The sequence below is a fragment of the Poecilia reticulata genome, chromosome 10 (genome assembly GCF_904066995.2).
Source record: "Poecilia reticulata chromosome 10, P_reticulata-male-v2, whole genome shotgun sequence".
NCBI lineage: Eukaryota > Metazoa > Chordata > Actinopteri > Cyprinodontiformes > Poeciliidae > Poecilia > Poecilia reticulata.
This window is the reverse complement of record NC_088839.1, coordinates 7,472,237-7,498,110: the sequence shown is the minus strand read 5'-3', so window position 1 is coordinate 7,498,110 and position 25,874 is coordinate 7,472,237. Positions and strand designations below refer to the sequence as shown.

Here is a 25,874-nt window from a genome sequence, read left to right as displayed (position 1 = left end):
ACCGACTGAATCCAGCTCTGTGTGTCACATTTCAGGACAATAAGCACATCTCTGGTGCATCATCCCGTTGGAGGTTTTTTTGGCACGGACTCCTAACTCTGAAGCAAGAAAAGCGTGGAATGTGTTCTTCTGTCGACGCTGCCCGGCTCCTGGAGGCACAAAACCATTATTTAGTGGGTGGATAAAATGGATGATGGCTAAGTTGTCATCCTCCTACTACGGCGCTTTGAAACGCAGCAGGGGGGACAGCGTCTCGTTCCGTCTCACCAAATCAGAAGGACACTCCGGTGAAAACTTTGCGAACGTCACAGCCGCCCGCTTCCCAGAGCGGGGCCTAGCCTGAAGACAGATGGCCCCCATCCAGGCTGTACCGAGCCCAAAGACAATTTAATGGCCGGCTAATCACCGAGATCACTTGAGGGAAATGGACGAATTCTTATTAAAACGTCTAAAAGATGAGGATGTTCGGCTGAAATCGGGTCCGTCGTTTTCCCAGGAGGTAGAAATCAGAGACCTGAAGTAGCCACTGAGAATGATCAATTTCAATAATCATGAGAGGAAAAAGAACTTCATACACGTGATTTTACATAAATAATTCACCTTTATTCCATTAAATGCAAAAACTGGTACTCATCCACAGACATGGAGGTAGGTACAAAGATCGGCTTTATTGAGATGAACACGTAAAACCAACAGAAACAAATCAACAGACGACACACAAATAGCACGAGTTGCATAGTTTCTATTAAAATGACAGAAAAATTAAGCGAGAAGGATTTTATCTGCTCATTGAAGAAGAGTGCTTTGCAGAAATGCTTGTTGTGGTACAGTTGTCACTGGGAGATCCTGAAGAAACTAAACTAAACTAACTCTGATGGTTAACAACACAAAAATAAATGCTTCTTTCTCTGAGGAGGGAATCTGGAAAAAACAACGCGCAAGCCGAGACGTTCGCCGTGACGCGCGAGAGCTTCCAGCCATGTGAACGAAACAATTATTCCGATCCATTTCCATTTCATGGGCTGCTGGGTATTTTAGATACACAGGAGCGATTTCACACACACACACACACACACACACACACACACACACACACACACACACACACACACACACACACACACACACACACACACACACACACACACACACACACACACACACACACACAGAGTGTCAGCCCCATCAGATCCGAGGCTTCCCGCACCGCTGCAGACGGACGGGGGCTTACAGACGATCCGCTGGGGGGACGGGAGGGAAGAGAGGCCGTCTGTAAAACACCGGGTTGAGGATTTCTGTCTGCCGCCTGCGAGCTCAGCGTATTGGCGAACCTCACTTTGCAGTCATTGTGGCTCTTTGGAAAATAAATACGACCGGGTCGATCGGAAAAGCCCCTTTTATACAGAATCCACTAAAATAAAGATCAAACTCCATCCCCAAGAACATTATTGCCAGTTTTTTCTCAGCTTCTGTACAGAACCGCTCGGCTCTATTAAACAAAGCCTAGGCTTTTTCATTTAGTGCAAGGACACTAATGGGATGCAGATGAATGTTACTCCATCCAGCATAATTCATCTTCAGCAGCAGAGAAACCCTCTGAGAAGTCTGGAACAACAATCATTTTTAAATCTCGCAGCAGTAAATCAATTTCAGCCCCAGAAAATATATGCAGCTGTGTTCTAAGTAACAACACCTAAGTAACGCTCTAACTATGTGCTGCAGCCTTGACTTTCACACACACAAACTCACTGCAAGTTCACCAATGGATTGGAAACACTGATAGTGAAGGAAAATTGATCAAGTTTGTTCTCACTCGATAGAAACATGGGAAAAATGAATATTAGGCAGGTAAAAAAAGCGCAGTGTCTGCATTTTGGCTTACAAACTCAAATATTTACTGCAAAATGCTTGAAGAGTTTAAGAAAACTTAAAACACTGAACATGTTCTAGTCCAGGACGATCAGACAGACTGCTGTCCGTTCCACAGTTTCCCTCAATATTTTGTTCTTACCTCAGAATCAGCATCTCTAATGTCACTCTACAAGTTTTCTTTTGGATTAAAGTCTGGGGATTGGGTTAGCAGAAGTGGCTAACCCAATCCCCAGAATGAGGAGATTCGGTTCTGCTTACAAAACCTCCATCTGCGAACCAAGATGGGTGTGTTTGAGGTCGCTAAACTTCTGAAGCCACTTCCTCTTTAGCATAAAGAACTCCTTACTGGGTTCTAAGCATGACAACGGCCACTGAACATGTAGAGACATTGTTCCTTCAACAATAAAGGCTTAAAAGATGTAAAAACTAAGGAAAATAAATCCCATAAAAGTATTTTCTTCACAGCGAATGTTCGGTCAATGTTTGGTCCGAACGTTAAACAGTCGGCTTCCGTTGACCATTGCCTGACTGAGATCCCTATACCCACAACGCCTCGGCAACCCTTCTTCCCAGTGTCCTGCCTCTTTAAATTTAGCATTAGATTGTTGTCTGACAAACCATCTGCACCATTTTTTCTTCAGGGCAAACAACGACATCTTTGCCAATGTGTCCATTCTTGGTTTTGAACAACGGGGTTCTGTTGGGGCTACTTGCTGATACCTTTGGTTCACAGAGGCCTCCTTACTGCTACACAACTCACAGGTAACAGCAGATGTTCTTTGATCGTTGGCTGATCAGACTCACCCTTCATCCTACCAGAATGGTAGTTTATTGTTTTCTTCCACGTCTTTCTGGTTTTGGTTGGATTTCTCAAGCACCTGAGATGATTTTAAGTAAGCAGTCGATTGTTTTCTGCATTTCTTTACATACTTTTCTGTCTCCAATTAAGTTTTTAATCAAAGTTTGATCTCTTGAACAATGTCTGGAACCCATTTTGTTCAGATGCTCTATAACCAGGATGTACAACATTTTCTGTTCGATATCAGTTAGTTCATCATGACTGTTGGTTTTTCTATCACTTTAGTCTACTAGCTAATCATTTGCCATGATAGTAACTAATGTGACTGGTGTTGTTGTTCTCGAACGTCACATTCAGGAGAACTCCGTAGCATCTGTGTGGATTAGCAGCTCAGTTTGTAAAGACAATGCAGAGCTTGTCGGACAGAGACGTGGAGCATACCGAGCACTGACAGACTAATCCTCAGAGTCATGTAGATTATTATCTGGCTCATAAACTATTTATGGCCGACTTCGTTTGAAGTCTGGCTGAGATTCCCCGTTCAGCCAAAGAGCGGAAAAGGCACTTGACAGTAGCATTCTGTTGGTTTAGAAAAAGGTCAAATAAACTCTGAGCTCCCGGACTTTCTCACAAGCTGAACGTGCTTTTCCCTGTGATGGAGAGGACCCGAACCTGGAGTGATCCATATGCAGACTCTCTGAACTCCGGCGGAAATCCTGCCGCGTGTCCGGGGACATTTGCATTCCGTCTGTCAGTCCCAGTCAAGGTGAGCCACGGCGAAAACAAAAGGCCTGAGCTACATCCGGACACGGCGGGAATCGACGCAGGAGCAAACGAGCCAAACGTCCCCCGGGCGCGATGCCTGTGGCGGGCCAGGCTCACCGGGTGTCGGGGATCTCTGCCTCGGGCAAGAAGCTGCTTGGCAATGCAGGCGGCTCGTCAAGCAGAGTGACAAGCATTGAGGGTGGGAACAATCGTTTTCTGTGCCTGGAGGTGAAAACGCCACAAACTGTTGCATCTTTCAGCTCGATCCCTTACTTCTCCCTTATTTTTTCTGTTCAGACCTCAAAGGGGGGGAGATGTCGGAACTGGCAGGTTGTAATCAATGCGGAGCTGTGAAGGAGTCACAGATGTTCCTTCACATCAGCGTTGCCAACAGAAATAACAGTTCAGATAGTTTTAGTTTCTGCTTCGTGTGTTGCTCCTTGGCTCGGCAGCTGCTCTCATTACTCAAATGATACACACAGTTCCAGGACGGGGAGAGGCCAGGTCACTCAGGCAGCTTTGAGAGCAACTTGGATCAGTGTGTTGAATAAAGGTGAGCGTCATCGTTTCACTGCTGCTCTCACTGCTTTGGATCGAAGCCGCCTCGGTGGCCAGTGTGGCTCTGGTTTGTGAGCATGACAGAATAAAGACCGGACGGTGAAAAGGTTCAGATTCTGAGTCAGAACTCAGGTTAATTTTGCAAACAAACAGAGAAAAGTAAGAAAGAATAAATGATTAACGTAAAAATAAAACAGAAAATTATCTTTTTTTCCCCCCTCTGGACGTTGACGGTAACTGAGAATACTTGCAAAAGTATTGATACAATTTAAAAATGTTTCCATTTTGTCATGTTAAAGCCTTAAACTTCAAGGATTTAATGAGACAGAACAATACATGCATCTCTATGAAATGGAACGAATATTATATATGCTTTTCCAAAATGTATAACAAAATAAATATCTGAGCAGTTATGAGCAGGGTCAGATTTACGCGGGTGTCTGAACTGGAGAGAGTTTTGGTCCTAATTTTCAAATACATATTGTTTATATTCATAAAAATCCCAAAATTAATACAACTCACCTGATATGGGCCAATGAGTGTTATATGAAGTACAAGGTTCACAAAACATGCATTCATAAAAAAAAAAAATAAATAAAATAAAAATAAATAAATCATTGGTGCCCTCAAAAAATTGGGGCCCTGGGCTAGAGCCCTGTAAGCCGTTTCTAAAGTCTGGTCCAGATGGAGTGCATTGGTATTGAGCCGCCCTTTAACTGTGAAATCCTAAAATAAAATCCAGACTAGAAGAGCAGTCAACAGGGCCATGTTGACTCTGGAGGAGCAGTAGAAATCCTCAGCTCAGGTGGAAGAATCTGGGCGTTAACCACAAGACGTTTACCCTAAAGTTTACCCAACATGTGGCACCCAAAACCTGGTGGCACCCCAGAACGGGTGGCACATGTTGGGTGAATAGTGACCTTGTGGATTATTGGTGTACTCAGATGAGATCAAAATGGTTTTAAAGTTTTAATTGATAGGAAAATTAATGTAATCTCTAACTCACCCTGAATGCACCGCCCTCAGTGTAAAACGTGGATTTGGAAGCATTTTGCTCTTTGGTAAATGCTTTTTCCACACCTTTTTAATTTGTAATCTGAATGAAATTTTTGAAAAAACTAGTTGGTCTATTGCACTTAAAAATGTGGAATTAATTTAACTTGATTAGGACAGTTCACATTAATCAACATTACCATTCATGGTAGTGTAAATTTGCAGGAATTAACCAACAGTCAAGTTTAAATTTTTGTCCTAATACAAGTAAACAGCCCCAACAAAATACACTGAAGTTTGTGGTTCCAACGTGACAAAATGAAAAGCTTAGGAGGAATAAATAGTTTTGGAAAGAAGTGTAACCCTGACAACTGTTTGCTCTCCAAGACCAAGATTAACACCGAAAAAGCTCAACTTATGCAATAATGATAATTAAAAAAAAAAGAAAAGAAAACTGGAGTTTAATCAATTATCTGTGATACATGTTAGAAAAATTTCTACAGAGAAATGACTACAGTGTCTTTAAAACTCCCACTCTGTGCTCCTGTGTTCCTCCCACGCCGCTATTTTCATTAGCGCTGCCTGATTAGAACCGGTTTTAGAGCTCAGAGTAGGCGGACGCAGGCTGGAGCCGTCTGACATCTCGCTCACTCTCACCTCAGCACCTCTGCACCTTTAGGCCCGAGACGGCACACACTCCAAACGCATCCACCGCGGACCCATTTCGGTCCGTCACAGTGGGACATCTGGCTAGATTAATAATCTGTGTTGGGGAGTGAAGGACGCAGCGGGACCCCGAATTTCAACATCCTTTAACTGGAAAACTGTCGCGATCGATGCTGTTACTCTCACCTCTGATCAAGAAGCGTCCGGAGCACCGGGGGAACCGACGGTCTCGACTTCAGAGAGCGCAGTGTTTTGAGACGGGGCGAGTCCAGAGAACGCAGGTCGGCATGGTAACAGGTAAACACACGCAGCTACCCCCAGAAAAGGCAACATCAAAGTTCTCCAACAGCCCGCTTTTATTCTGCACCTCCAAGTCCGGCACATCTCTCAGGGAAACGATTGTTTCTCTTTCCACAAGTTACATCACATTTTTATTCATCCTCAACCATACCCCCCCCACCCATTTTTTAGAAATAGAAAAGTATTTAAATATTACTGAGAGCACATCTATTCACACGGTGTGAGGAGATGAGGAGCGGGAGTCGATTGTACGGCGGCAGTCCGAGGGGGTCTGCGTCCGAACCCGCCTCGCCTCCCACTAGGACTTACTGGAGCCGGGACTTTGCTCCATGGTGATGAAGACGAGACACACTCCCGCGGTCAGCAGCAGGTGCATGGACTCATACAGCAGCTTGGGCGAGAAGACGCTCCAGATGAAGAGGTGGTAGCGCAGGACCGTCACCAGGACGACGTAGGCGGCGGCCGGCACCGACCTCAGCAGGGCCAAGCAGTAGCAGCCATGGCCGACGGCGACCGGGCTCCTGTGGGGGGAGAAGAGGACCAATCAGAGAGGTTGTGGTTTCTGGGCTTCGTTTTCTCTCTTTCTGGAGGTTAGTGGCAGACTTCTGACTTGACTTGTGTTCTCTCTATGCTACTTTCCCTCCTTTACTCCTACTTCCTTCTTGTATTTTAAAACTTTTCAACGCTCTCCCTTTCTTTTTTTTCTTCTTCTTTTATTTATTTTTTAAACAAATCTGTGTCCATTATGTTTGAAATGACCCCAAAGCAATTTCTAATAAAGTTTTATACATATATCATGTGGAGTATCATGGGAAAATATTTGAAACTGAAATTTTGAATTTGAAATGTTTAGGTTTTTTTGTAGAAAATTTCTTAGCTGTTTGGCCAAAATTCCCTCCATCTGCTGGTCCCAATACATCGTAGTTGATCATGTGACTCGTGTGATGCAAGAAACGTTTCCATTGCAGCTTGGCAAAAAGTTGAAAAACCATGTCAAAATCATTCCATCAAAAAAAACACAAAAGTTTTTTTTTCTTAATTCCATTGAGCAAATTTATTTCCGTAATTCCATTTTGCGCAACCAAACGGCCAATGGAAATGCAGCTTCTGATCCCAAACAGAGAGCCAAAGAAACCCCCGACTGACTTCTGAGAAAGAAAATAAAGTCAGTCATTTGTCTTGAATCCAACTGAAAATCCGTGGAAAGAACTAAAACTATCTGAGATGTGGCTGATTGAGCGCCGAGGCGTGCAGAACACATGTAAATCACAGCTTGCCAAGCAGAGTGAGGACGGCACAGTAACAGTTGAATGAGCACATTTTTATTCTGTTTTTTTTCCCCTTGTGTACAGCAGATTAATGATGGTTGGAGGTATTGCTCACCGCTTGATTCATTGTTGGTCAGAGTCAGTGTGGACGTGAACGTATCTGTCCTCCTCCGAGCTCCACTACCTACCGCCTAACCTCAGGAGGCGACACGCAGCTCCTCCTCCCCCTCAGCTGTGATCAGCTGCAACCCTCTGCTAATTTACAATGGTGTTTCGGAGATGAATTTTAGGTACGAACGCACACAGAAAAACTGTGTGCTTGGCTTTACGTCCTGCGCTCCTAATCTCCTGGCTGCGTCTCATCGTCTCCTCCTGCTGGTTTTAAAGTCATTAACTTCCTAATCAGAATTTGCCGGCAATCTGCATTATTGTGGGAAGATAATTGGATCAGACTCTCTCTCTCTCTCTGTGTGTGTGTGTGTGTGAGAGAAAGGTAGAAATATGAGTTTTGCCGTTCACTGTTAACGATCAAACAATCTTTCATGAATTAGATTGAGACGTAAAGCAGCTTAGTGAGTCTTTGCTTTCCATCAAAGTTTTTCATCCTCTGGAAGTTTGTCCTCCAGTCGGCTGCCTTGTTCTCCTCTCTATAGTTTTTGAATTTATTATTATTATTTTTAAATTATGCTCTGTCCGGCAGTGTGGCACTCAGATGTCGCTGCGTTTTCATTCACCATATAGTTGCGCAAATTGGAATTAGAAAAATAAATCTGTTAATGGAAACACAGAAATTTTGAAAACCCAAAACACTCCTGTTTTTCGATAAGAGTTTTACCGCTGAGATAAGGTGGTTTTTCTGCTGGATAAAAATGTGTGTTTTTCACAGAACTGCAGTGAATAAACTTTTTCGCATCACACAAGTTGTGACCAATTATGACGGAATATTAGAATCAATGTAGAGGGACAAAAGAGGAACACATTTCAGCCAAAAACAGGACATTTTCTGAGTTTGAAAAGTTGAAAATCTTCTAGTAAAAATCCAGAAATTATCTAGAAAAAAGGATGTAAAAATGTCTGAATTTGAAAAGTTGAAGATTTGCTTAAAATTGTTTTTTTTTGAGAAGTCAGAAATTTTCTAGAAAAAAAAAAAACATTTGGAAGTCGTTAATTTACAACTTTTCCTAGTTTTTTTTACCTGTATGTTCAGATAAATGTATGAGCTTCATCCAACCAACTAGCCATAAATTTGCACTTAAAAAAATACTGACACAAATCAACTAGCCAGCTAGTAAGGCTACGTTAGCAGTGAGTGTCTGACTGCGACTCAAACGTTTGCCTGACGGAAAAATTCCACGAGAAAAAAAAAAACACACTTGGGAAGCAATAAAACAAAAATATGAGATTAAAAAGTAATTTTAAGACAAAACTTAAGACCTGTGATTAAAGTATTTAAGGCATAAATTCTTAAAAATAAATTTAAGGTATTATAAGGCCTTTATTTTTGATACATTAATTTAAGAAGAAGAATTTAGGAGATTATTTTAATTAAACAATTCCTTTATATTTTTGTAAAAAGTACTTTCATTGGTAGATTATTTCACTTCTAACAAGACATTTTTCCCATGTTAGAATTAAAATGATTTAAAAATGGAACTAGTACTTTTAAAAAAATCAATATTAAGGAATTATTTATTTAAAATAAGCACCTATTTCTAGCTGAAAAGTGACTTGTAAGTCAGTTTTGTCTTATTTGCACAAGAAAAAAATCTTTGATAAGATTTTGTGTTTTCAATTTGGATTGAACCAGGTGAGTCATTTCGCATTATAACACACAGCTTAAATTTCTGAACTTAATTGTTCTTTTTCTATGTGTGGATTACTTTGGTTGTTACCGACACGCTGTGAAAATTTCATCCCAATATTCGCATTAGAACTAGATTTACAATGAAAATGTTGATGTGTTTTAATATTTTTTTTACCTGATCTGATGGAAGAGGTAAAAATGTAACAGAATCAGTCGAGGCTTCCTAAGTTTCAGTCCTGACCGAAATATGGAGACGCGTCTAAAAGTTGGTTCCTCTGGAGAGGGATGCCTAAACGCGCTCCACATCATCAGCCCCAGGAGTTCAGAGTTGTGCCGACTGCCACTGTTCATTTCTATCACAGAGCAAATGCTGACACGGCACACCAATAGCTAAAAGAACAAAAGCATCAAAAGGGAATCTTTTTTATCTAGTTTTAGTCGGGGACTTCAACCATGTAAAACATCTGGACATTTGTAGCTTTTCCCCACCAGTAGATCTTTACAAGCACAGGGGAAACGGTGTGTGTAACAACAGACAGGAGGCCTGCAGTGCCGAGTCCTGCTCTTTTTATGGGTGGGGGGGCTTCTTTGATCACGGCTCCATCCTGAGGGTTCCTCCTCACCAGAACACGGCCTATACAAAGCACAAGCCCTCTCAAAGGAGCAGCACTGCATGACGAGCTGCAGAACACCACTTCTGTTTTAAATGGAGAAGGCAGATACTTAGAGGAACACGAGTGAATCTGTTTGCGAGGACATCAGAGGAGATACCGGCGATTAAACAAACATGGGTGGGGATCAATATCTGGCCCGATCAGGAAGTCGGGAGAACAGAAAGGCCGAGGTGTGTTCTACGGCTACTGCATGAGTAAAAGCAAAGAACAAATCTACTCTAGAAATTCATGGTAAGAATGAATTTCTAGAGTCCACCGGTGTCGTACTCCCGACACTGGTGGAGTCGGGAGTACGTGCGAGGTCATCCGGACCGCGATTAGCTGCAGAAATAGAGACATCCTTCATGACCAGAATATATTCTGATCTCACTGTGGAGCGGGAACAGCTCATGTGGGTCCAGGCTCGGGGAGGCTGGCAGTTCGGCCTCGTCCTTATGTCCGTCCCTGTGTTTACCCAAAGGACAGGGACGGAGCAGAGGTGAAGCTATCAGCCACTAAAACTTATTTCGGATGAAGGCTACGTAAAGCTCCACAGCATCATAAATACATCATGGCGCTGCAGAGGCAGTCATTGGTGCTGCAGAAATGTTGTGGAGCAGAGACTTTATAGGAGCCGTTTGGTTTGGTGAAACCAGCAAACTGGAGAGACTGGAGCTGGACAATGAGACCGAAACAAGGCTGGATTAAAACTGTGTGTGTCTTCTTATCAGTAATTATTCCATGTGGAATAAGCAATCCAGATTTTTCGATTTGATCTGGCAGCAGCTGCGTTTCCAACGCAATTTGTGCGCAATTTTACGTTTTGTAAGTAAATTCGCTTAATGGAATAGCACCAATTTTGACTTTTTGATAAGTTTTGCTGCTAGGATGAGATTTTTGGTCATATAAAAATTTATTTATTTAAAAAAAAAAATTTGCGGTACACAATTCACAGGATCAACAATTGGATATTGCTACTGGCAGAAACCTTAAAGAAGAAATCAGCAGGAAGTAATCGGAGGGTGATGTTTTTAAATGATTTATCGCATAAACATTCATGTGTGATTTTAATTGTGTTTCTTAATGGAAACGTCACAGTAGTGAAACTCTGTTTTTTTTAATGAGAAACTTTTGTGCACATTTGTAATAGAGACAAAGCTAATGACAATAACACTCCCATCCACAGGGTGGCAGAAAACACAGATTCAACAACAAAACAAAAAAACTAGTTTCAAAGAAACCTAGTGAGGAGAGAAATATTGTTTTCCTAACAAAAACTGAATCAACATTCTCTTCTTCTGTGTAAACATATCAGCACATTATCGCCCCCTAGGAGGCTGTAGTGAAAACGGCATGTGTGATTGCAATGCTTTGTTAGCAGCGCTAAAAATAGAATGAAAAGGAGATTTTCCATGAGGCTGAAGGTATGTCAGCCCTTAAAACATAAAGAAACTGCTTGTGTTCCACACATCACAACAATCTGATGAGATCTCCATAACTAAACCAAGGAGTCGAGTTGACAGACACAAGAAAATGTCCAAAAACCTCCCAAAACCCTGGGGACAAATGTGCCATGGCATATTAAACCCCAGACTTAAACTTTTTTTTGACAGGCTAAAACTTATAACACCCATCAGTTCTGGTGCTGAAATGCCAGGTGGCTGTTAGGACACTGAATTATTTTCTTTAAAATCTGACAGGAAACCTTGAAGTCTTTAGAAGAGAACATTTGGCTTTTCTCACAGAGAAATCTGAGGAACTTCAGTCAGACGAGGTCCAATAAAGAGCTCACTGTTATCAGATTAACATGTGGGACGCAACAGACCAATATAAAGATGGCTAATGGCTGAATTTAAATCAAATGGTGCTTTAACCAAGTATTTATGTAAGGAAACATCTTAATTTCTTTTATTGCCAATTTTTACTTGAAATTACAAGAATGATCCAATATATCGATACCAAGTTGGTATCAGTATTTTTGTATCATAGTTTCCCAACTTGGCCTTAATTTTCTTTTGTCTTGATTTGTTCACAAATGACATTTTGCACACAAACCATGTTGATGTTATTAAAACATTTATTAAATAGCTATAAACTTTGTCCAAATTATGTTGTAGGTTTGAACAAAAATAATTCAAATGATGATCCACTCTGCAAAAACACAAAATCTTACCAAGTACTTTTGCTCTAGTTTCTAGTGCAAATACGTTAGCACACTTGAAATAAGTCAAAACTAACTTACAAGTAACTTCTCAGCAAGAATTAGGAGATTTTTTTAAGTGAATAATTCCTGTAATATTGATAACACAGTACCAGTTCCACTGGCAGATTGTTTCACTTCTAACATATTAAAAATATCTTGTAAGTTAAATAATAATGGAATAATGGAACTAGAACTGCTTTGTCAATATTACAGGAATTGTTCACTTAAAACAAGCTCCTAATTCTTGCTGAAAAACTACTTGTCTTATTTCAAGTGTACAAAAATGTTTGAACTAAAAACTTAAAGAAAAAAATGACTTGATAAGACTGTGCTTTTTCAGTGTACTAAGGCACCCAAAGGTAAGAAGTTTAATGATATATCCAACTTTGTTAAAAAGTATCAGTATCTGTATCGGCGATACGGTCCCTGTATTTACTTGGTATCGGTATTGAAACAGGCGGTATCTAACACCTCTAGTGATTAGTCGATTATCGCCACACCCTGAGCCCAACTGGTCAGTCTTTGCTGAAGGTTTTGATTCAATTTTTTCCAATTGTTCATTTTTTTCAATCTTGAATCCAGTTGCATGTTTGTGCCAATCTGATGCTGATTGGTGAGACACACACACTGCACTGATGAGTCATCATAACAGCAGGAGGTAAAATAACCTGTGGACCGGCGCAGAGTAAACAGCCTCTGCATTAGTGTGTTTGGGGGAGCAGAAGAAGAGGCCTGCGGACGCTGCACTGCCTCTCCCCTCTGTTATCAAGGAGGCGGTGGTGGAAATTGTCTCCCGTTTTTAAGTAACTCATGGGAAAAAAAAAAAAAACGATGCAGAGCGAGCGTCGTAAAGAAGGCCCATTAGCAACTGTGTATTCTCAGGAGTCTGAAGCAAACTGTCCTCACAGCACTCCAGTATTGATGGGAGTTTTTACCCTGCTGGAAGCTGAAGTGCACCTCCTCCCCACTTCCCACCTCCTCCATTACCACCTGGAACAGGAAGTGCTCTGCTGCTGACAGGAAGGCTGCTTTAAATCTGCACAAACAAATGACACAGCAGGTGCTGGAGAAGGTGCACTGCTAAAATACAAAATCTTACCAAGTGTTTTTGGTCTAGTTTCTAGTGCAGGTATGTTAGTGCACTTAAAAAATTAAAAAATAACTTATAGGTAACTTTTCAGCAAGATGTGAGTGTTTTAAGTCAATAATTCCTTAATTTTCACAAAAAAAGTGTTAGTTCCAGTGGCAGATTATTTTACTGATATTTAATCTACCCAGTGGAACTAGTACTACTACAAAAACAACAACAACAATAAAATAACATGAAAAATGCTGAGCATCTTGTGAAGTCATACTTTAGTGTAAGTTTTAGAGATAATACTCAACATAAACACTCTCAATAAATCAGCATCAAACTCTCATAACTTTGAACCAGTCACACAAACAGCTGTGTCCATTTCGAAGGAAGATTTCTAAAAGCTCTTTTCTCATTACAACTAGGCCTGTCGCGATAAGCTATAAATCAATTAATCGCACAATAACTTAAACCTATCGACCTCATTTTAATTATCGGCTTTATCATCTCTTCCTGCCTTTTTTCCTTCTCTTGATGACACTGAATGAAAAAAGGCTCAGCTCCGGTGCTCTTCACTGACCCTCCCTTCCTCATTTCCTTACACTAAGGCTTAGTGTAATGTCCAGCGCACACTACACGGGTTGTCGGCCGACTGTCGGCCCATTTTCGAAACCTGAGAGACCACACATTAGCCGACAGAAATCCTAGGAATAACGGTTCGATCGGGTTCGTCTTGCCATGTGGTGTCCAGCCACCTGGGCACAAAATAATGGCTACAAGTCCAGTTAACTACTTTTAAAATCAGGCATTAAACAATGCTTTACTAGAATCTACCTGTGATGCATGTGGCTAGAGTCAGCGTAAAGTCCTGACTGAATGAAAATTATTATAACCTATTTATGTCACATTAACGAAGAACAGCTGAAAACTTACAAGGTTTATCAACTGCGGTAGCAATTTGGCTTCAACTCTTGTCATTTCTATATTCTTTACGTTGTGGCAGCTGTTTGGGATTCCCCTCCGTAATTTCCACTCAGAAAGCACGGAGGAGAATCGCTTTCTGATTGGCTACCTGTCACATTCAACAGGCTGCGTTAAGCTCCCAGTCGGGGAAAACCCCTGATTTAGATCGGAGCGGCCACGACGATCTGCTGTAACCCACCATACACTAACAGGATGATCGGTTACGAAATCACCAGTGAGAATCTTAGATCAGCCAACGATCTAAGATTGTCATAAGGAGAAAATAGGGGCAAAAATCGTCTAGTATGAATTATTGCATTAGGTAGTCGGATGTGTCCATCTTCTTTATTTAAATCTAGTGATTACTGAAGGGCACATACAGACTTCATAATCTGCACTCTTTTGGTTGAATGCAATATTTATTTCCACTTTGGCTTTATGTTTAGTTTTCACTCAAGTAAGTTTTTTTGTTAATGGAGACTGAGAATCCATTTTATTTTTGGTTGTTTTATTTAGTTTATCAGTTACAGTGTTATGTGTTCTTTTGAAAATAAAGTGTATCTATGGCAGGAAATCGCATGCATCATTAGTCATTTCCATTAAATCAGTGTCAAAAGGTCTTGAAACAATATTATAGTTTATCGCAACAATTTTTTAGACAATCGTCCAGCAAAATTTGTTATCGTGACAGGCCTAATTACAACTACTTTTTTCTAGCAATTTAAATGTTCTTTTTGTCTGGTAAAATTGCATCTTTATTCTGCTAATATTGCGACTGTAACCCCATATTCAAGCAGAAAGTTTTGCAATCTGGCCTTAATACTCTGACACACACAGAAGGCATGACTTATTTTCAAAAAGTTACTTTTTGAAAATATTTTCCATTTCTTCTTTTTTAGAAAAGAAAGCAGGTGGGGAAAAAAAAGAAAAATTGGATCTGGTAGGAAAAAAAAGAAAAATTGGATCTCAATTAAAATCTCAATTTTAATTGAGATTAAAATTGGATCTCAATTAAAATCTCAATTTTAATTGAGATTAAAATTGGATCAATTTTAATCTCAATTAAAATTGAGATTTAAATTTTTAATATCACCCAGTACAAAAAAAACCTACAACTAAAAAACTGAAAACATAACACTGAATATTTCTAATCTAATCCAATCTTAATGCAGAGGCTGGAATTAGATATCAATTGATCAGATGTCCTGCTACGATCAATACATCAAAAACAATGACATCGTATCAATTCCTACGTAGATGTCATAATCGATGAGTTCAGCCATCAATTCAGGTTGGATTATTATCGATTCTTTTCGTCAGGTGACTCTTTTCCCAGCTGTGATGTCCGCTGACCCCCGCCCCCCACGCCCGACCCGGCGAGTCCGGTTCTGGAGAACCAAAACTACCGGAGTCCACCGAGCCGCAGCTGAAAGTTTCCTCTGGTGAGTCACTCCAAAAACTCCTCCTAAGTCATGAATGTTTTATAATCTCTTTGAGCTGGTTTCAGTCTCATCGTTTTCTTTTTTACCAACTCACTGAACAAGATGCACGACAAATATCGGCAGTTTCCACCTTTACAAAACAACTTAAATGCCCTAAGAAGCGCTGAAAAGACTAACTCAATGGGAAACCGATGAATAATAGATACGGTGAGTAAAGCCCACTCACTGTGGATCTGCCACTGGCTTTTTAAGGAGTATTTTTAACAAACAAAACTTGAATGAAACGGTTAAATATTTCCTTTTCTCGCTTGGGTTTCTGTCAGAACATGAAGTTTTTCACAGAATAAAGCGACAATTTGTTTAAATAATGACGCAGCTTGAAGGAAACCAGCAGAGTGGCCGCTGATCCAGTACTTCCACCTTCCCTCCTTTATGGTCAATCTGCTGATGCTGCAGAGTGAATCCTTAATGAACTCGGACTATTTTTTGTTTCATTCGTCACAATACCTCTGAGTGCATAATGCAGCCGGGGCCGCTGCAGGGGAGCGCTGCGTTGTGAGTAATAAGGGATAATAAGGAGTGACGCTCGCTTTTTTTGCCCGTTGCTGTAATCCGGCGTGTAACGTATTAAAGCTGGATTTAATGTGACGTGCACCGGGAGAGGCAACACGGGGAAACTTCCTGCAGTCGGGTTGTGGAGGCAGCCGCGTTCGGGGATGGCTCGCTAAACGAAACCGATGAAAGCACAGAAAACGATCAGACACCAGCGGTCTCCTTCACCGCCTCCCAGAATCTGATCTACACCAGAAAGGAAATGCCTTTGGTTCCAGAGCTTCTACGGTTTCCTTTCAGACATCCAACAATTTTCAGGTCACAACTCCGAAATTTTACTTCAAACTCCATTGAGTGACGCAGTTTGGGTTGATGTTACTGGAAAGAACGTACTTATCTTCAATGTGCGCGAGATGCTCTCTCATCCAATTGAAAGAGGTGGCAGGGCAGTCCACCAGCAGCCAAGTGTTTTTGTATTAAAAAATATTAAAAGTTAAAAAAATTTAGAGCACTAGTCGGCATCATAATTTAGAAATAATAGTATGCGAGGCCAACAGGGAGGTACAAAACAGCGTGATTGGTGCGTGCCGCCACACACGCGGCTCATTGAGTCATCCAATAAATAAAATAAACATCACTTAGCCTGGTGGGGGAGCAAGTAAAGCCTGGTGGCCCGCCAGGCTTACAATACACAGCACAGAATATACCTTCATGAATCTATACTGGGCAGAATTTATGCTAAAAAATTACCCTACATGTGATGAGAGCTGAACAGATTAATCTTGATGAATCGATTAATCGTCAACCACTGGAGTTTAAATTAAAATAAATGACTGAAACAAACAACATATTCAGAGCAGCGGTTAAGCTAAAACTGATACATAAGTTTAAGACGACACTCTGGAGGAAATGATAACTAAACAGCTGGATAAACAAAAGGAAGAATAAAAGGATGAAAAACTCAAAAAGATAGACATATAAATGAGTAAATAGACGGACAGACTGACGGACAGAACCTGTGGGTCCAGCTCACCTTGCACCAACAACACCGGCACTGAAACGCTTTGTTGATCAGACCAGAAGTCTGGAGCCTCTCGTTTCTGCTCCTGGCATTTTAAAGACTGCCTGACTCATTTCACACCCGGAGCATCTTTGTCTCTATTTTTGCTTCATTTTAGTTTTGGCGTTCGGCATCAGAACAGCTGTTAGGACCGATACAAGCCTCATCACTCAGCACTGTGCATGGGGGCCTCATGCTGCGGGAGAGCCCTGGTTATTGGCTGCGTTCGCAAACACGCACGCACACACACACACGCACACACACACACACACACTTACTTAGTTACTGGCCTCTCTCCAGATGAGGTGCCACGCTGTGCAAAGTTAACTTTTGCTATTTTGTGATATAAAAATCATATATTCCAGAAAATCTTTGTAAGTTACCTCAAAGTAAAAATTCAAATTGAGGCTATCAGGAAAATCTCAAGTGTGAAGGCAGTTCAGTGCGTTTCAACTGGAATGAATGTGTTTTTCCTCATTCAGTCAATAACATTTAAATAATCGGAGCTCCTCCTCTCCACCCATCATCCTCCACCACCTCCACATACAACTTAGCAGCTTGTAGTCCGTTCAGAGGAGACACCAGAGTACAGGCAGGTGTTTTTTATTGTTTTCTCCAGCTGTGCGAAGCATAAAGCACCATTAAGTGGCGGCACGCTGCTTTTCGGTTGGGTGAGCGAAGGCTACTAAACTTCTTATGCTCACAAATACAAACTGTAGCAGTTTGGAAATATTTTGGTAGCAAAAAAAAAAAAAAGCAACAACACAGAGTTACAAATAAAGTGTGCAGCTGTAGCCTCTTAATTCAGGTAACAGAAAAAAGAAGAGAGTGCCCTGAAGGAGGAAGAGATGGAATACACAAAAGGAGAGCTTGAACAGCTCAGTCGACTAGTCGTTCTAGTATTATGGGGATTTAAAGTTGGACAAAAACAAAGCATTGTGCACAGCAAACGGTGTTGAGCGCATGTCGGGGAATACCGCCAATCTGTTTTACAACCTGAACCAGAACCAGTGGAACCCACTACGGACACGCTGCAGCAGAAAAAACTGGTTTATCTGTTGAGTTGTCAACATAACGCGCTAAATCTTAAATGTATGTGTGATATATAAAAGAAAAAGAGACGCAGTACTAATTGTCAACACAACAAAAACTAGATAAGGTCAGGAAAAAGTTTTAGTAAAATAAAATGGAGAGGGAAGTAGGTCTGATACGCTAGCTTGACTTTGACAACCATAGCATGTAGATGAGCTGCAGAATTTGGCATTTCGGTTCAAGTTGACTCTGACAGATCATAGCCAGAATGGATGTTTACATATATAAACTTTACGTGAAAAGTTTAGAAAGATTAAATTATCTTCTGAGCTAATATAACCCAGATTCAGATAGAACTTCAACCGAAATTAAGAAGAAAATAAAGAGAGAGAAAGTCTTCCACAACTGAAACTTAGTTCATTAATTTTCTAACACATATTGGAAGCAAAGTAACAGGGACTTTTAGCCTTATAGTTTCACATCAAAATAAATAACCAACCTGAATTCAACAAACTTTAATTTCCTTCTTTTTTTAAAAATAAGATTTAGTTGCAGATGCAGCCGAGTTTTATGTGAAAAGTTTATATGTTTTTCCCTCTATCCATGAAAATCCTGGGGCTCCAGCGCCAAACACTTAAAAATCTCTGCCATGTATCGACTTTGTAAAGTGACTCTTACCTTTCTCTCTCTGAGCTCAGGTAGCAGACAAGGTGACAGGCCCAGAGCAGGGGACCCGCGTAAGTGCTGAGAGCTGTTAAAAAGATGGCAGGCGCTTCGATGTAGCTTTCCAGACCGACAAAGCCCACAGAAATGTCGACGGTGCCAATGTTGTTGGAGTTGCCCTGCGGGTGCACAAAGCAAACCTTTTAGAGCCCTGATGAGAGCGCAGAAATGACTGCGTACAGACAAAAACAAGTGCACACGATGATCGGTGGCTGGAAGCACTTAAAGAACCGACTCCTTTCGCTTTTTAATTATCACTCCGAGACGCTGCCGACTTCCAGGCGAGCCAGTTGTTTTTGCGTCCCTGACCGAATCAGCAGACGCTGGGCTGGAGGTTAAACCATTCAGGACAAATTGGAAATGTTCTCTTTTATATTTTCCAACAACAAAAAAAGGAGCAATCTTGACAAAAACATTTACGAATTCTACATAGTAGAGAGCAAATTAGACACAAAAGTCTCAAAAACTTGAAAGAATGAAGAAAAAAAAAAAAGAGATTTGTCATTTACAACTACATTTCTCTAAAGCAAAAACAGCATTTTTTTTTTTGCTTTAGAAACACAGGTGACCTTCTATGCTTCCTTGAACAGGTTAGGATAGGTCAATTGGTTATATAAGACATGTTCATCACATATTTCTGAGATAATTCTCATTATCTCAGAATCATTCTGAGATAATGAGATTTCAGTTCTGTCCATCAAAAGAGCTGCTTTACGGCATCTGGTCACTTTTAAGTCCAAGTCAGCTGCTGCTGGCCACGCCCCCCAACTCAACATTTACACCCACATCTGAAAACGGCTGCAAAGAGATGCGCGATTGGACGACCGCACATCTTTGAAAAGCAGAAGTAGAGCCTCCTGCAAAACCAACGAACGCAGCAAGTTGTTTCTGAATGATACGTCAACAACAACAAGTGTCAACAAGTGTTTTGTTGTTGACGTATCTTTTCCAGCGGCCGTTGTACAGTGGTTAAAAAAGCTGACCACTGGCTCTTTTAACCGTTGCTAGGTAAAAAAAAAAAAAAAAGTTCTTGTAACAATAATGCCTCGGACTGTTTTTGAAGCAGTAGAAATCCAAATGCAAGTAAACAAATGCGCAAAATGTGAATTTTGCATAATAGCTCCCCTTTACCATCAGTTCAACAAATGTTCACATCTTCTTGCTCCATCTTGCGCACATTTACAGCTCTGTTGAAAACATTACAATTAAATCCACATAAGCCAAAACAAAAACAAACAGTTTTCCATACACACTGCCTTTTTATTTTGATTTCAGTTTATAGTAAACGATAACTGCATTCATGAGCCGGTTGTGCTTCTGTCAGGCACGTTTGCTTGTCCCGTTTCCTGCTCTCCAACAGGCCAAACCTGTGAAGATCTGAACGTGACACTCTCTCTCTCTCTGAATGTGGCGGCGATCTGCCGGGCAGCGCCTCGCAAACTAACAATTCCTTCTCCATCTGCGCGCACGTCTGTGATCAGGGAGGGAGAAGACGCAAACAGCTGGCTCCGCTCTAAACAAACAGTAGCTGCGAGTGAGCAGGTTGGAGGCTGCATATAGATGCTTGTCTTCTTGCTTTCTTGTTGGAAGTCCCACTGTTTTGCTTTCAATGTCATTTTTTTTTCTCACAAATGGCAAATGTTTATTGCTTTTGAAAATGTAGAAGAGCAAGATGCTTCAGAGGGGAAAAAACACCTCAAATGGAGGATGTGAGCCAGCAGGGCTGGCTGATGCATCTGTTTGATGGAGTCTGAACCAGAGAGGAAGAAAAAGTGGGAAAAAATGCAAATCTCTGCCTTTATTGCTACTTTCCGCATCATCTGGTTTTCAGATGATGGATCCCAAGATGAAGTTTCACATTAGCTTTAACATTTTGTCAAAGTGGGGCTACAAATCTATATCTGTTTTATGCTGATTTTATTATACAGAACACAGATTAAAATCCTGTTTTTTAAAGTCACCTAGACAGAGTACATGAAGCCCACCACAGCAGAGAAAGGATGATGCTGTGGAGAGGTGAAAGTCGAGTTAGGTTGTAAAGAAATCTGCTTTTGAACATTTCTTTTTTTGGTCTGTTATAAACAGAAAGAGTAAAAGACGAACGGAAACCGGCAGACCACTTAAACTGATACACAGCGGAGGGAGAGCCGTGCTTTTCTTTTCTTCACCAGGGACGTGGAAGTTTCTGATGTTAGATGGGAATATAGATGAAGCTAAACAGCTAAATATACAACCACGTATTGAGAATCTGCCACAAAACTTTGGGTATAATCTAACTTGTTTGGCTGGAGAGTCCTGTTTGTTTGGGACGGTGTGAATGGACCAGAAAATGGTCCGCCTAAAATCCCAGGTCTCGGTTCGGTTGAAGTGAACTCTGGAGCGGATGCAAAACGCCAAGAGAGCGCTCCACAAGCAGGAGGCAAAGCCACAGCAGAGGGCATTCTGGGTAAATACAACCAAAACAAACAGTCTTACAGATGCTAAAATCTGCATTTGTTTACATTTCGTAATAGTTTGAAAACACTTGTTGGTGTGTAACACTGGATTTGTAACCCATGTCAGCATCTTTTTGTGTAACTTTGGATAGTTGTACCTGTGAAACATGATTTGTAATCCATAAAAAGAAAATTTGTGCGTAACTCCGGGTTCTTGTAAATATGTGGTCATATGTTTTATATGTCTGGAAGTTTGATGCTCTGTCGTTCTCATGTTTCTCTGTTACCGGAAGCAATTTAGGAGAAGGTTTGAATTTGTAATTATCAGATTTCTGAGGTTGAAGTTAAAAAATCTGCATGGAGGAATTTAATGTTTATAGAAATTGTGTGTGTGTGTGTGCTTTTATTTTGTATTCGTAATTTCTTAACATTTTGTATATGCATTTGACCAGATACAACTATTCAAAGTTACACACAAAGAGGCTTTCACGGATTACAAATCCAGCATTACACGCGCACAGGTATTTTGAGACTATTTTCACTCCATATTTCCTTGACTTCTTCTTGGTGCAGCGCCACCACGGGCGAGGAGGTAAAATGTTTTTTCATCGGTCTGGTTGGTTTGACTAATTGGAAAGTTCACGATAGCAGCTGAAAATGTAAAATTTTTCCATTTTTGTCCCCAGTCAACTGCAGCCTACCGGATTGTCAGGTTAGATTTTCATTAAGCTTTATGTAAAACAAAGCAAAGGAATAATAAGCCTGTTCTTCCACCTACACTTTTTTCAGTCTACAATTTGTGTTCTTTCCATTGGCAGGAATTTTAAAATTACTTATCTATTTCTGTACTAGTTTTGTCTTGTGTTTTTTCAGCATTGAGTGTTTCTCTTTTCTGGGATAAAATGTCTAAATTCTGAGACAAAATGTCAAAATTCTGAGACAAAATGTCAATTCTGAGACAAAATGTCACAATTCTAAGGAAGATGCTTAAATTCTGATGATACAGACAGGATTCTTCTGGTGCTCTCAGTGTAATCTGACTGACCTTGAGCCATTTTCTAAAGAACGCCAAGCAGACATGCAGCTGTAATTGAATCCAAACAGGTTTCAACAAAATAATAACTCATTAATAATATGTTCGAAACAACATATCCTTTTACTTCCAGGTTATATTTATACACCACTTTGTCACAACGGGCTGCATAAATACCACTTTGTGTAATCTCATCACTCTTTTGTTTCTGGGAATGAAGTTAACCTGGAATTTTTCTCATGATGCTCTGGCGTCTTTTAAAGCAAACGGATATTGACGAAACATTGTTAACATGTTAGAAACATTTAAAGAAAGATTCATTTGGAGTCCAGCGATCACCAATTAAGTTCTAATCAGATTTGTGATGACATTTTTGTTTCTACATAATCAGATTTTTCTGCCTGACGACATCTTTTGTATCATCCCAGTCTAAATTTCACACGTTGCTCCTTAACGAACCCGTTAGGGTTGTGTCCTCTGGAGAACATTTTTTCCCCACAGCTCTATAATTACAAGCCTGGACACAGAAGTGGGAAATTGTCTGGCGATGAAGTAATCTTGAGCCCATCACGGCCTTAACGACCGGCGAGAGGACGAGGGTCACTGAACTGTTCGCAACGTGCGAGTTCCTCCTCCTCCGAACAGCCGCGAAGCAAATACCTGCTGTGAGCCGAGCTGAAATGAAGAAGTCCTATCTGCATCGGGAAGCATCGCCTGGAAACAAGCTTCCCCCCGCTGGACTTTCTATCAGAGCGACGGAGTTCATTTGAGAACAGAGCGGTGCTCCTCAAACACTGTCTGGCTTTTTATTACAGGCGGTAGCTTTCCTGAAAGTCTGCAGAGTCTGCTAGATTATTAAGTTAGACGTCTCTGAAAATCAGACGAAAACACTCGACCGCCTGATCAACCTGTTGCACAAGGAGGCGAGGAGTCCTGATGCACAGCTGCGTCAGTAGAAACTGATTCAATCTGCTACAGGCTTCCTGAGAAAACCTTTAATCAGCCGGCAGAAGACATTAATCGGACTGCAGCGTAACGCAACCAGGAGTCACCGGGAATGTATATGACTGAGTTTGGATTTGTCCACATGATTGGACTGGATTATATATTTCTGCATATCAGCTTGACTTGTCTTCTAAAGCAACTTGGAATGACATTTGTTTTAATTGGGGTCATAAAACTAAACTATATTAAAATGGATGCTATTGAAAATATTTTGCAAAAAAAGAAATGGAAAACTTTTAAATGTGTTTTCCAGGCACATAGTGGCTTTTTATAGCATAATCAAGTAACTGTGTTAACTTCAGTTGTTAAAAAAATACTATATCAAATATGACTTGAAACTTATTTTACTTCCTAATTTAACACCTTGAAATTGGGCCTCTGTCTCTTTAAGAAACTCCCGCTCGTTCTCAAACAAACAGAGAAAACTGCAAACCAGCTGAAACACTGAGTTCCTTTAAATCAGGGCTTGTTTAGAGTTGTAGAGTTGATGAATAACAACTGGAACATGATTAATTTGAGTCTGTTTTCCAACTTTTCATCACTTTCCTTTAGTTGTTTTCGTTACTTTTTTTGCCTTTTTATATTTTCATTGCATAAAGCATTTTGAATTTCTAAGTAGAAATTGCAGATAAACTGGCCTTGTTTCTAAAAAAAAAATCCCAAAGACTACGCATAATTAGGTCGGTTCAATTTGACCTTAGAGAACAGAGCAGCTTCACTAAAACGTTTGCTCATGTTACATAGAATCAAATCATAATTACATTTTTCTACCTTCAGCAGCTCTTTAATTACATTGTTACACTTAAAGTGGATGAATAATAAAAAGTGAGTTAATCATATTTTGTTCAGTAATCCCAACAAAGGCACCTTGAGAGAAAAGTCTTTGCCTAAGTGTATCATCATACATATAAACTATAAATGTTGAAAGAAAGAAAGTAGGTACTGGTGTTCAATATAACCTTTTAAAACCTTTTAGCCCTTGTGTTGGAAACTAAAAGAGAATTTGGGGTCAATAAAAACAGGAACGATTTCCACAAATGGAAGATGAAGACAGGATATAGCGAGCACTTTTGGAGCAAAGTAAAGGAGGATGGATCTGTCCTCACCCACTGCAATCAATCTCTCCCTCAGAAAAAAACCTTAGCCCCGGGACTGTAAAAAAAAATAAAAAATCAGCAGCTTGGATTTAAGGGAAGGAAAAAGAAACGTACTGACCATCAGAGGAAGAGAGTTGGTTAGAAGTGGAGGACAAATTACGATGTCTGTCTGATAGCTGCTAGCATTTTAGTTCATTCGAACTGATGAATGAACTGTAGAGAGATAGTCTGTCAGTTCTTCCAGCTACTGAACTCAGCTGATCCGACTTCCTCATCCTGACCGGACAAATCTGAATTCATCACAATGTCTCATAGCAAGCAGATTTCTTAAGATGTTAATGACACGAAATGTTCACCAGGTGTTGGCAACAACCCATAAAATATACATAGGAAGAAAAAAGAAACAAATAAGTTCAGAAATGAAGTTATGTGTAAAAATGTTAAATGATACACACAGAAAGGGATGTGAGAGAAGGCATGGAAAGCCAAGATATCAGATTAAATATATCAGTGATTTCAGCTGATGTCACTGAATTTGCCACTTGTTGGTGCAAATGAATATCAGCTGGTTCAGTCTAAACCAATGATGACCTACGCTGCTAAAACATTAAATATCACCGAATGTTTTTGTCCAATTTTGTAGTACAAGTATGCTAGTGCACTTGAAATAAGACAAAACTTACAAGGAAATTTTCAGCAAGAAATAGGAGCTTGTTTTAAGTTAATATTGCTATTAAAAAGTATTGGTTCTACTACCAGATTATTTCACTTCCAACAAGGCAATTTTCATGTTTTTTTGTGAAATCTGTCAGAGGAACTGGTTCTTTTTTTAATCAATATTAATAAGTTATTGACCAAAAATAAGTTCTACATACTTGCTAAAAAGTGACTTATTAGTTTTCTTTTATTCCATGTGCACTAAACTATTTACACTAGAAACCAGAGTAATAATACTTTGTGATATTTTGTGTCTTTGCAGTGTATGAGAAGATGTCATTACCCAGGTGTCACACAAGGTACGTCGCATAATGAGTAACAGCGAAGAACTGTCTCAAGACCTTCACACCGCACAACAATCTGATGGTATTGGTTACAGAAGGATTTCTAAACTTCTGAACATGTTGAGAAAGTAATCTGGAAGCGTAAAGAACATCATTAGATCGTGGAATGGCCGCGACCAGACGCAAGATTTCTGACAGAGGACTGAAAAGAGTTATCAGGAGAGTTGACCAACAACCCAGGACCACATGTGGAGACTTTCAGAAAGACCTGAATCATCATGAACAACTGTGTCAAAGAAACCAATAAGCAGTGAACTGAACTGCCATGGCCTGTACTCGAAACCAAAAATTCCACTTCGGAAGAAAAAGCATGTTGAAGCCTGTTTAAAGTTCGCTGGACAACATTTGGAGAAAATTACTGGGAGAAAACAGTCTGGTCATATGAGAGCAGAATGGAACTATTTGGATGCCGTAACACATTTCATCATCGTGTTCGGAGGATGAAACGCCAAAAACACCACAGAGACAGTGAAGTTTGGAGATGGGAACAAACACAGTTGTAAAAGAAAAAGTTG

The 25,874-nt window shown here is 40.4% G+C and overlaps 1 protein-coding gene and 1 long non-coding RNA gene across 3 annotated transcripts in view; one reads left to right on the top strand and one right to left on the bottom strand.

Annotated features, from left to right (window-relative positions):
* Positions 1-648: 648 nt before the first annotated feature.
* pigg (phosphatidylinositol glycan anchor biosynthesis class G (EMM blood group)) overlaps positions 649-25,874 on the bottom strand; it is a 94,287-nt gene continuing 69,061 nt past the window's right edge. Inside the window, exons 12-14 of one of the 2 annotated variants that reach the window (XM_081611507.1) lie at positions 18,684-18,847; positions 12,817-12,917; positions 6,280-6,474 (exon numbers count right to left, since the gene is read on the bottom strand). In XM_081611507.1, coding sequence (XP_081467633.1) covers positions 6,428-6,474; positions 12,817-12,917; positions 18,684-18,847 — 312 coding nt within the window. In that variant the 3' untranslated portion in view covers positions 6,280-6,427. Of the gene's footprint in view, positions 6,475-12,816; positions 12,918-18,683; positions 18,848-25,874 lie in introns of both variants that reach the window. The other variant, XM_008419820.3, reaches the window with a different exon arrangement.
* LOC108166661 (uncharacterized) lies at positions 6,456-25,603 on the top strand. The gene is made up of 3 exons (XR_001777028.2): positions 6,456-6,543; positions 15,240-15,361; positions 25,278-25,603. It is a non-coding gene; the product is annotated as an uncharacterized LOC108166661 (long non-coding RNA).